The sequence below is a fragment of the Rutilus rutilus genome (genome assembly GCF_951802725.1).
Source record: "Rutilus rutilus genome assembly, chromosome: 9".
NCBI lineage: Eukaryota > Metazoa > Chordata > Actinopteri > Cypriniformes > Leuciscidae > Rutilus > Rutilus rutilus.
Window position 1 is genome coordinate 7861291 of NC_140223.1, and position 12907 is coordinate 7874197.

The 12907-nt window shown below is 43.5% G+C and overlaps 1 protein-coding gene across 1 annotated transcript in view; it reads left to right on the forward strand.

Moving 5' to 3' along the window:
- The window catches only part of LOC311296716 (NACHT, LRR and PYD domains-containing protein 3-like), a 28038-nt gene that overhangs the window by 8424 nt on the left and 6707 nt on the right, over positions 1-12907 (forward strand). The window contains exons 7-9 of the mRNA XM_084418593.1: positions 46-216; positions 10669-10839; positions 11510-11680. Of these exons, the coding sequence (XP_084274719.1) occupies positions 46-216; positions 10669-10839; positions 11510-11680 (513 nt within the window). The remainder of the gene's footprint in view (positions 1-45; positions 217-10668; positions 10840-11509; positions 11681-12907) is intronic.

A 12907-nucleotide genomic window follows, 5' to 3' on the forward strand; every position in this document is an offset into this window, starting at 1 on the left:
TGATCTGAACTGAGAGAGTGAAGTGTGTGTCATTGTTCTCTACAGGTTGAAGGATTGTGGCGTCACAGATGAAGGTTTTGCTGCCCTGACTTCAGCTCTGAGATCAAACCCTGAACACCTGAGAGAACTGAATCTGTCATGGAATAAAATAGGAAAATCAGTGAATCTGCTGTCTGATGTACTACAGAATCCTCACTGTAAACTGGAGAAACTGAGGTAAGATCATATTTGACTCTCACACATGAATCACAATGTAAAGTATATTTGAAGTGTTCAGCCTCTATACAAAAGGAACTGTATTGCACTAATTACTATTACAATGCCAACCGTTTGAGAGGGTCGATTACCACATTTTGATGTCCAATGACCACAAGAGTAATGAAGAGCAGGCAACTGTACTAAATTGTACTATTTACTCTTAAGAATGTTGAATAACAATAATCAAATACACTGTGTATACATTCACCGTCAAAGGATTACACAAATGCAAAGAAAAATGTACATATGAAGGGCGTAGGCCTGCGCAAAATAATAAACAATATAAACAATGAAATATTTAAACAGATTTGAATTAAGGATACAGATGTTAGCTGGTGTTGTGATTTGGCAGTGAAAACAATGATTGCAACAGTCCGTGTTAGTCTCTACAGTTAGTGTTAGTCTCTCAGACGTAGTCGAAGTCGACTGAATGGGATCACGCTAGGGAGCCTATCTTCTTCGAGCATGCTTGAACGAGCCAATGCGCTATGGCGACATGAATTGCATTACGCGCTCTGCCCCGCGAGACGGGTATCAATATGGAAGCGGATGCATACACCATCTGTCTTTCTCTTCGGAGCCGATCGTTCTCTATGACGAAATCTCTGAAGAGTGTTGTCTTCTACAACGAGCGAGTATGTCGGTGCTTCTTCAGAAAGTCTCTCCCTGGTTGGTGTTTCTACAGCGTGAGCAGCAGTGGTCGCGAGCTCTTTGAGCACTCAACATATCTATTTGTGTTTGTTTGTCTGACGGCTGGTTGAGAGCGAGAAGAGTGATTGCTTCACTGGTACAGGCTGCACCATCCCTGTCAGTGTTTCAGCAATCATTCCCCTGGGTGCTCCGGCACTGGTGAGAGGTTTCTCACTTCCTGAAAGAGCAACATAGGTGGGTTTGCGTCTTTTTCAAGATGTCATTCCGCCCATGCGTTTCTGGATGTGGTCATTCCCTGTCCCCTTCTGACGGTCACAATTGCTGCGTCATGTGTTTGGGTGTTCAGCACGCTGACGCAGCTTTTGTGGACGGTTCATTTTCCCATTGCGGGAATATGACTGTCTCAGTGTTGAGATCGAGACTCGCCTTCGTTCACGAAGGTGCAGTCCCCATTACCACGCCCCACCCCAGGGTGCCGTGTGGGATGGGTGATCGGAGATCAGTGATGGAGTTTCCGCCTGGTAACCATTCCCTGTGGGCTACTCAATCCTCCATCACACCGATACTGGTGGAGCCCCCTGCTGAGAGCACTGGTTCCTCTGTAATGGACCGAGCAGATGTCTCACTCGCGGCTCCCCCAGAGGACAGGATGCCGGTTGCAGTATTGGAGGGTGAGCTGATCTTTGGAGATGACGACTCGGCTGCGTTATCCGGGAGTATGTAACCCTCCACCGTGTCCCGCTCAGTCTCGGTTGGATGATTGGTTCTCAGCCCGCCGCCCCAGTGCCCTTCTTTCCCGAAGTGCATGGAGAGCTTACTAGGTCGTGGATGGCATCTTTAACTGTTGGAAGCGACCTGGAGAGTTTTCCCCCCTCACTACCCTTGACGGAGGAGCGGTGAAGAGTTACGAGGCTATTCCCCCAGTCGAGTGGTCTGTCGTGGCGCACCTGCACCCCGCCAGCCGCTACGGCCTGGGCAGGAGATCCTCGTTTCCCCCCTCAGGCCTGTGATCGCTCGTCTGTTCTTACGGACAGAGCGTACAGAGCCTGTGGGCAAGCCACTTCCTCTTTGCATGCCCTGGCGTTGCTTCAGGTCTACCAGGCCAAAGCACTCATGGACATGCACGAGGGTTGTCTAGGCCGTGCGCTCACCAGTGAGCTCCACACCACAACTGACTTGGCTCTCCGGAGATCGGCCTAGCGGTGTCCACCCTGGTGGTCCAGGAGCGCCATACTTGGCCCAACCTGGTTGATTTATCGGATGCGGACAAGGTTCGGTTCCTGGACTCCCCAATTTCCCAGGTTGGGCTGTTCAGGCCTCAGCGTAGAGCGAGCCACAGGCAGGCCGCCCAGCCTGTATCAGTCACTGCCAAGCCAGGTGGCAACTGTAAGACTAAGCGTCCCTGATCCAGGCTGCCCGGGGACGGGGGAACGAGCTCTTCAGACGGTTACCGTTCCACCATTGGCTCTCCGGAGTCCAGTGGTACCCCAGTTGTCACAAGAGCGAATTCCTCTTTTCCTGGGCCCCAAGAGGGGTCAGACTTGCGGTGTGCGACCCTGTAAAGCCTTGCACCCCTTGGTCCCCTCTTGTGTCGGCAGTTGGGTACGGTCCGAGGACCCGATTACGCCTTCTCCCGTAACCCCTGCCGACCAGTGGAGTCAGGTAAGTGTTGCCTCGCACACTCAGACCTCGCTTTGGGCCATCTCCGGGCCTTCCGAGCCAGGTCCCTGTCCTCCACCCCACTGACCCACTCCGGGTACGTCTGTGGTGCCTCTGGTCCCCCTGTCCCGGTTTGTGGAAGCTTGGAGAGAGCTTTCCGGCTAGTCCAGCTGGCTCCTCCGTACCATCAGACTCGGCTACAAAATTCAGTTCTTCCGGCATCCGCCCAAGTTCAGCGGCATTCTGTACACTTAAGTGTTGACCGAACGTGCCCGTTATGCGTGCAGAAATCGCAGTCCTACTGGTGAAGGATGCGATAGAACCGGATCCGTAAGCCGATATGAAGTCGGGCTTCTACAGCTCATACTGCATTGTACCCAAGAAAGGAGGTGGGTTATGGCCAATCTTGGACCTGCAACGCTTGAATCGGGCCCTTCACAAGTCCCCGTGATTGGTTTGCAGCGGTCGACCTGAAAGACGCGTACTTTCATGTGTCCTTCCTGCGTTTCGCGTTCGAGGGTCGAGCTTATCATTACAAAGTTCTACCCTTCGGGCTAGCCCTGTCTCCCCGTGTCTTTACGAAAGTCGCGGAGGCAGCCATTCCTCCTATGAGAGAGAGTGGCCTTTGCATCCTCAACTATCTTGACGACTGGCTGATACTAGCTCAGTCCCGGGAACAGTTGTGCGAACACAGCGATGTGTTACTCCAACATATCAGCCAGTTGGGTCTTCAGGTGAACTGGGAAAAGAGCAAATCCTCGCCCCCGTGCAGAGGATCTCTTTTCTCGGTATGGAGCTGGACTTGGTCCAACAGACGGCACGCCTCACAGAGGAATGTGTCCAGTCAATGATGACCTGCCTGAGTACGCTCAAGAGCAGAGAAGAGGAGCAGGTCTTGCTAATCGTCCCTTATTGGCCCGACCGGTCCTGGTTCCCTGAACTTATACTTCTCTCAACAGCCCCTCCCTGGCCCATCCCTCTGAGGGAGGACCTCCTCTCTCAGGGACAGGGCACCATATGGCACCCGCGTCCAGACCTCTGGAAACTCCATGTCTGGTCCCTGGACGGGACGTGGAGGTTCTAGGTGATCTACCACAGTCAGTCGTAGACGCTTATGCCTTGAAGTGGAACCTATTCGTTGAATGGTGTTCTTCTCATCGAGTAGACCCCCAAAATTGCTCGATCCACGCTGTACTTTCTTTCCTGCAAGAGGGGTTGGAGCGAGGGCTGTCTCCCTCTACCCTCAAAGTGTATGTTGCCTCTATTGCTGCACATCACGATGCAGTGGATAGGAGATCCGTGGGAAAGCATGACCTGATCGTCAGGTTCCTAAGGGGTGCGAGGAGATTGAATCTGCCTCGTCCCCTCCATACCCTCTTGGGACTTGTCTTTGGTGTTAACTGCACTGCAGAGACCTCCCTTTGAGCCACTGCAGGCAGCTGAGTTAAAAGTCCTGTCTTTAAAAAAAGTTATCCTGCTTGCTTTGGCCTCCATCAAGAGGGTAGGGGACCTGCATGTATTTTCGGTCAACGAATCGTGCCTGGAGTTCGGGCCGGCTAACTCTCATGTTGTACTGAGACCCCGGCCTGGTTATGTGTCCAGGTTCCTACCACTCCCTTTCGGGACCAAGTGGTGAACCTGCAAGCGCTGCCCCCCGGAGGAGGCATAAGCCAGTGGGCTTTTCTCTGTCCAGTCCGTTCCTTACGGATATATGTTGACAGAACGCAAAGCCTCAGGACCTTAAATCAGCTCTTCATCTGTTATGGAGGCCAGCAGAAGGGAAAGGCTGTCTCAAAGCAAGGGTTGGCCCATTGGATAATGGATGCCATCATCTTGGCGTATGAGTCCCAAGGTGTATCTTGTCCCCTGGGATTGCGAGCTCACTCCACTCGGAGTGTAGCCGCCTCCTGGGCGTTGGCTCAAGGTGCCTCGCTTACAGATGTTTGTAGCTGCGGGCTGGGCGACACCTAACACATTCGCTAGATTCTATAGCCTACGCGTCGAGCTGGTTGCTTCCTGTGTGCTCTCTTCAAATAGAAGCTAGTTAACACCGTAAGCCCCGCTCGATGTGCCGGCTTGCTGCGCCATTCCCCTCCTATGGACTGGATATATGCGCCATTTTGCTCCAGTTGAGTTCTCCTTCGGCAGAACCCTGTTGAGCTCCTTCATGCCCCCTGCGGCTCGAACATGGCGGAGCGTCCGATGCTAGGCCTACCACTCGTATGCGTTGGTGGAACTTGTGCTAGGTGCTGGGTCCATATGTTGTGATCCCTACGGCGATCCCATATGTGTATTTTTCCACGGTACACAGCAAAATCCCCAGTGTTAAATAAACACCTACAGTGTCAAATTTAACACCAGCAAAGTGTGTATATGTGTCCACACTACACAGTGTTACATTTACACTTTTGAAAGTTAATTTTTTAACACTAATTTTCTGTATATTGTTAAAAGTTAACACTATTCAACACTTAACATTGTTGTTTTTACACCACACTAGTGTTAGTGTTAAATTACAGTGTTATTGAGTAATACTTTTTATTTTACACCAACACCAGTGTAGTGTGAATACAACAATATTAAGTGTTAAAATACTGTTCAGCAATAACATTATGGAGTGTCAATACCAATAGGCTACCTCTAGAGCTGCTTCCAATCCTACTAAAGACAAATGGCAGAAAATGTCACAAACACACTTTATTAAGGTACACAGCAAAAAAGCCAGTGTACATTTAACTCAAATTGAGTCAAATTTAACACTCCCGAAATGTATAAATGACTCCCTCCATTTTGGAGTTAATATGCTTTTGAAAGTGTGAAATGAATACATTACTCATGGAGTACATTTGAACACTTTGTTAAAATGTATTCCGTGAGTAATGTGCATTTTTCACACTTTCAAAAGTGTTATTTTAACTCCAAAATGGAGGGAGTCATTTATACATTTCGGGAGTGTTAAAAGCTTTTTAACAAAAGGAATCTTTCCAGAAATAAAAGCAAAGTATTTAACCTATTGATAACATTGAATGCACATCAAAACAATCCAGAAAGTTAAAATGTAACCTTAGTCTGGGATCATAGTAGAATTCTGTTCAATAAAGTAAAAAAAAAGGCAAAATGCAAACAATTGTTTTAACAAACTAGTTTTTATTAATGAACAAGTCCCTTTACATCATAGGTTAACTTAAAATAAATGAAAGCAAAATATAGGCATTTGTCATCACAATTATGTGAAAGCTGCTCATCAAATGGTCTGTATCTCTGTAATACTTCAAGTCCTGTACATGTCAGTGAATATAAGTCCTGTGTCAGTGAAGTTGAGTCAATACCTTCGACTTTGCAACAGTACAGCAACAACATTCAACAGATGAAGAACAGTTGCAGGATATGAGTGGATCAGTTGTGTCCAGTTGCTAACAGTAAAGTTCAGTGCATAGTTGTTTCACAGAGAAGGAAAGGCTGTGCAGATCCAACTTTCTCAAAATCCTGGAGTGCTGGTTCCCTAGACAACACAAAACCAGACCAATTACAATCAATACAATTTGTGTTTTATAAATACAGCAAGTTTATGGTGGAAAAAGTTCAATCATCTTAAACTTTCGTGACTGATTTCCAAGTAAATTAAAGACTTAATTCATCCAAAAATGTAAATTCTGTCATTAATTATTCACCCTTATGTTGTTCCAAACCAGTAAGAGTTTTGCTCATCTTCGGGAAAAACTCAAGATATTTTTTATAAAATTTCTGTCCCTTCATCGACAGCCTATTCAATGACTTACAAAGCCACGGAAAGGTATAAAGAAAATCATAAGTAATTCTCATGAACGCATGTTGGAAATTAATATTTTATAAATTAAGTGGTAAATGTTTTGTTGCTGCAAACACAGCACTTGCGTAGTTTAATAAAATGTAAGTTAAACCACTGGAGTCGCATGGAGTACTTTAATGATGTACCTTTACACCTTTCTGGGGCTTGAACGTGGTAGTTACGTGGACTGTCAATGGAGGGACAGGAAGCTCTCAGATTTCATTAAAAATATCCTCATGTGTTGTGAAGATGAAAGAAAGTCTTGCATGTTTGGAACGAGATGAGGGTAAGTAATGACAATTTCCATTTGTAGGTGAACTAACCCTTTAAGGAATAAATTTAGACACGCACCTTAAAAAACTCACTAAATAGTCAGCTGACGGAAGAATCTTTGTTCCCTTCCTGTGGCTTTGTGATGTTGGGGGCAGGTGATGGGCAGAGATTTCCCAATCAGTTGAGTCTAAAATTAAAAAGCAAGAAAACATCTACCTGTCAAATCATGAAAACAATCGGTTTGAAATTTTTTATTTTAATAACTTTTGTAAAGTAATTTGACTGGACAAATTCAAAATGAGTGTTATGAAACAAAAAATCTAGTTATACCAAATAGCAACAAAGCTATGATTATTGTTTATGTTTATGCACATGATTATCTCATATGTTATCTGTAAAATCTGACCCTCACCAGGTTCTAGTCTGTACAGCCTTTAAAGACCAAGCCTGGTTAGCCTCATGGTGCAGCATGGAAATGCTCCTAGCAAACACAAATAGCAAAATCAATACATTTAAACATGAAAGCATATCCAAACATCAACCAAAATTGAATCTGATAAATACATTTTCATAAACATTTAATCTTAAAGAATTACTTACACATTCTAAGAAAATTTGTTTTTCAGTTAACGTTAGGTTTCAGTTAAGATAAGTTAGGTGTGCTGGCAAACGAGAGTAAAAGATAGTTTGAGGATAAATACATTATGATATTTGCACATCACAAATATTGTCATAAAACAAAATAACATTATAAAATACGTATTGTAAATGAGTTAAAACACTTAGTGTTTTCACCGTTAAAAGCAAACTCCACGTCTGCACTGCGTCACGAGTCAAAGAAGATGCAGGGCATAACGTTAGTCTGTAAGAAAGGTTTAGGCGCGCACATCACTATCGTTATAAAACAATATAATGCCATGAAATACATGTTGTAAATTAGTTTAAAAACACTTACTTTCGGTGTTTTCCCTGTTAACGTTACAACCTTCTCATCGTCAGCTCCGTATTGAGTCAAAGATGTCGCCTTTGAGAAAGGTTTCGGCTCGTTTAAAGTGTAAATTGCAGGTTAAATTTTTCACAAAGATAATGCAATGCGTTTATTAAACATAAAGATAAGAACCGCCCACCATTGTTTTTTATACCAAAATGCTGATATAATATGAAAAGTTGGCAGTTTTAACAGTGGTTTTAACCGCTCCCGCTCCCTTCCACTAGATGGGGCGTGACATCATAAGAGGAACTCACTAGTAGAGTTACCGTACGCTAGCAGCTATATTCGCCTTACATAACTTCAGAAAAGTTGGTTGTATGTTTTATTTGATAAAAAAAATTATGGATAAAATAACTTTATGGTGGTTAACCTGCAACTTACACTTTAAGCACGGAGAGCATTTACATTTCTCTATAAATCAATGGGCCCTATCTTGCACCCAGCGCAATTGACTTTGTACAACATGCGTATGTTTCATTCCTATTTTGCACCCGCGCAAAGCGTGCTTTTCCCTCCACAGAAGCACGTCGCTAAACTAGGGAATGAACTTGCGCTCCCGGGCGGTTCAGCGCAGAAAAGGAGGCGTGTTCCGGCGCAAACAATCCCTGGTGCTATTTTACTGTTCCATAAAACAATTGCGCCACTGGCCAGAAAAAACCTAGTCTAAAATCAGTGGCGCGTTGCGCGTTGTTTATTATGCTATTTTAAGAGGCCCAATATGTTATAAAAATACATATTGTAAATTAGATAAAACACTTACTTTCGTCGTTTCTCTGTTTAAAAGCAACCTCATCCTGGTCTGCTCTGCATCGCGCATCAACGGAAATGCCTTTCTGAGAACGGTTTAACCGTTCACAGCACATAAATATTGTAATAAAACAATATAATGTAATAAAAGTTTATAAAATGCATATATAAATGCGATAAAACACTTAATATCAGCGTTTTCCCTCCTCGTATGCCTTGCATCGCGAGTCAAAGAAAATGGCGTCTGTGAAAAAAAGTTTCAGGTCGTTTCGTCGCGCCCAGCGTGTAAATGTCCCGGATGTAATTAATTACACTCTCTCGTGTAAATTTAATAACTCTACATATTTTAACCAGCCAGAGAGTGCGGTTTACACTAGCAGTGTTAATCCCTTGAAATTCAACACCAGAAAATTAACTCTTTACTCTAAGAGTCCTTAACACCAGGATTTCAACACCGGAGATTTTGCTGTGTACGGTTTTGATTTTGCTCCCTAAGGTGAGCCCGTGTTTTTCCCTTGGCAGAGTTTCTGCCGTCACTGTTTTGGTTGATCCTCCCCCCTGTTATAGGCTGGAGTCATCCCAGTGACATTCCATGTGTTGTGCTGCCCGACATTTTGCCCAGTTCATATGTGTATCTCCCACGATTCCCCCCTTCAGGCTGGATGTGCCCTTCCTTCCATCGACAGGGCACGCTTTCCCAGTGTTATCCAAGTCTACTGAGCGGGTCTTGCGGAACAGCAGTGACTTCCCTGGCCTAAGCCCTGTCCTATCACCACCTCAAGATGTGGGAGGTTCAGCAGGCTTTTGTCTAGGCACTGGAAGGTGGCAGCTCTAGTGGCGTTTTCCAGGGTTAAAGATCCCATTCAGTCGATGTCGACTACGTCTGAAGGAGGGAACAGAGGACGTAGTCCCTTTGCCACTATAGCTGGACCACCGCTGACTCCGAGTTACGCTCGACTCCTCAGCGAAAAACAGATGGTGTATGCATCCGCTTCCGTATTTATACCCATCTCGCGGGGCGGAGCGCGTGATGCAATTCATGTCGCCATTGCGCGCATTGGCTCGTTCAAGCATGCTCGAAGAAGATAGGCTCCCTAGCGTGATCCCATTCAGTCGACGTCGACTACGTCCTCCATTCCCTCCTTCAGGGAACAATGGGTTGCATACGCAACCAGGACGTTCTTTAAGATGTTCAGATGTCCGGATAGCGATATGAAGTTGGTCGTTGAGCTGCAGTCTCTGGCCCCCTGATGCATGATGAATCCTCGACGATAATAAATGCAGGTGTAAATCTAAGATGTGTATGAGTGTTTTACCTCGTTGATGTATGACTCTCAAATGTGGTTAATCTTCAATGACGCACATTCAAGATTCGTCACTATGGAAACTTCAGCTCAAAGTTTAATATCATCCGCTGCCATTGAAGAGCACAAATATCCTGCAGTTCACAAAGTGAAGGCGCTGCAGAAAGAGATTTTAATCTACCTTATTTTACTGCTTTTCAGGTAAGATTGCAGGACCTAATTTTTTCCTCAGGATCCGAACAGAAAAAATGATCTGCTCTCACGCGATCTCAAATTAAACCACACCTCTTCACATTCAAATCAATGACCAACATAATAGCTGCTCAGCCCTTATAATAAATTAACACAAACATGGGCTTTTTTTACACTCTTTCTGCTGCTGTGAGTTCAGATTATTGAGCTGTAAATGATTGAACACATGATCTGATCCTCAATAACATGAAACTGCAGGACTGAGAGTCACACTGAAATACACACTTTCACACACAATCAACATTTCAGTCTCTTGACTTTAAACAGACTCGAGCTCAACACAGTCAGAACTGAGAAGGGAAGAATATGCTGGATTCATTCTTACTGTTAATTATGTTCATCTTTCTGCATTGACACTTTCTAAAGGATTGTTTTTAATTTTGAAAAATGAAAACACACACACACCCTAATTGACACTCCATACATATCACATAGTACAAATCTAGTAAGTAACGTAGTAAAACTAGTCTCTGTTGTGAATAGTTATTTATTAAAGCAGATTTTGCACAAGACTGACTTTTAACATAGTGTAAATAAGAGATTATTTTCCTGATTGAATAATACTTTAGATGTTTTATGATCATGTTTTGTGACATTTTAGATCTCAATCTAATGATCCATCAATGATCCAGTTAAGTTTGAACTTTCTCTTTAATAATGGATTCACTGCTAAACTGATCTGATCTGAAATGAGAGAGTGAAGTGTGTGTCATTGTTCTCTACAGGTTGAGTGATTGTGGCGTCACAGATGAAGGTTTTGCTGCTCTGACTTCAGCTCTGAGATCAAACCCTGAACACCTGAGAGAAATGAATCTGTCTGAGAACAAAATAGGAAAATCAGTGAATCTGCTGTCTGATGTACTACAGAATCCTCACTGTAAACTGGAGAAATTAGAGTAAGATCATATTTGACTCTCACACATGAATCACAATGTAAAGTATATTTGAAGTGTTCAGCCTCTTTATGCTGTTGTGAGTTCAGATTATTGAGCTGTAAATGATTGAACACATGAGCTGATCCTCAATAACATAAAACTGCAGGACTGAGAGTCACACTAAAATACACACTTTCACACACAATCAACATTTCAGTCTCTTGACTTTAAACAGACTCGAGCTCAACACAGTCAGAACTGAGAAATGAAGAACATGCTGGATTCATTCTTACTGTTAATTATGTTCATCTTTCTATATTGACACTTTCTAAAGGATTGTTTTTAATTTTGTAAAATCAAAAAAACACACACACACACACACACACACACACACACACACACACAAACACACCAATTTATTACTCCATAGATATTACATACAGATCTAAGTAACAGCAAAACTAGCCTATGTAGTGAATATAGTGTAATTTAAGAGATTATTTTTCATGATTGAATGATACTTTAGATGTTTTATGATCATGTTTTGTGTCATTTTGGATCTCAATCTAATGATCCCTCAGACATTTTAATTTGTGCTTTAATTTGGAACTTTCTCTTTAATAATGGATTCACTGCTAAACTGATCTGATCTGAACTGAGAGAGTGAAGTGTGTGTCATTGTTCTCTACAGGTTGAGTAATTGTGATATCACAGATGAAGGTTTTGCTGCTCTGACTTCAGCTCTGAGATCAAACCCTGAACACCTGAGAGAACTGGATCTGTCTGGGAATAAAATAGGAAAATCAGTGAATCTGCTGTCTGATGTACTACAGAATCCTCACTGTAAACTGGAGGAACTGTGGTAAGATCATTATTTGACTCTCACAAATGAATCACAATGTAAAGTATATTTGAAGTGTTCAGCCTCTTTCTGCTGCTGTGAGGTCAGATTATTGATCTGTAAATGATTGAACATGTTTTACATCATCAGTCATTGACACGTTTGGTGATGTGAGCTGCATTACACGCGGGATTGAAATGGTGGCTAAAGAAATCTCTAATGTTTATTTTGGTCATGGCTTGTCTTGAAAAACGAAGACAATGTGACGGTTGTCGTAGGAGAAGTCACACTGCAGGACTGTGAGTCAAATCTTCTGACACTGCCAGAATCTCGTCTGAGGTAAAATTTGATCGCAACAGTCATTAATCGGCTGTCGGTGAACATATCAAATAGAGCTGCACGATTTAACGCAATTAACATGAAATTGATTTTGCTTATCGCTATTATGAAATCGCAAAAGCTGTGATTATTTATTATGTGCAGCTTGTCAGTGACGTACGGCTCTGATCAGTAGTAAACGCTGCTCCATCTGAAAGCACTGCGAGTTTGAGTCGTGTGTGTGTGTGTGTGTGTGTGTGTGTGTGTGTGTGTGTGTGTGTGTGTGTGTGTGTGTGTGTGTGTGTGTGAGAGAGAGAGACAAGCCCTCTGGTGCTCAGATCGAGCAGCATTTACTACCGATCACAGAGCCGTACGTCGACGTGTGCGCAGGCGCGCTTTTCAGAGAGAAATGCTCATATAAGGAGTTCCACTCTTGTCTACGTCATTAGACCCACGATCGAAAAAAAACAGCCGAAACTTGTACCAACCCAGAAGTAAGATTTTCGGCACAGAAATTCTCTGTTATTCGTCCAAAATATTTTTTTTAAACTTTGGCCATGTTTAGCATGAGAATCCATCTCTTTAACACTGTAAACAACTCTGAATACATGAAACACCATTGTACCCCCCCCTTTAAAGGACTATTCCGGTTAAAAATGAACCTGGGGTAATTAACACATGGTCACCGAGTCGATCGTTCCCGGGGATGCGTTTTCATTATAATCGAATATAAAGAGTTTTATCTCTAAAAACAGATTAGCTCATAACACTAGTATATGGGGCACAGAGTAAGTAAAAGTAAATCGCTAGTTAATACCACTAACAAGGCTCAAAATAGCCTCACACTAACATGGTAGCATAATGAGGGTCCCTACATGCAAACCGAAGCATTGAGAACTTTGTAAGTGTACAGACAGTTAAATAAGAAGA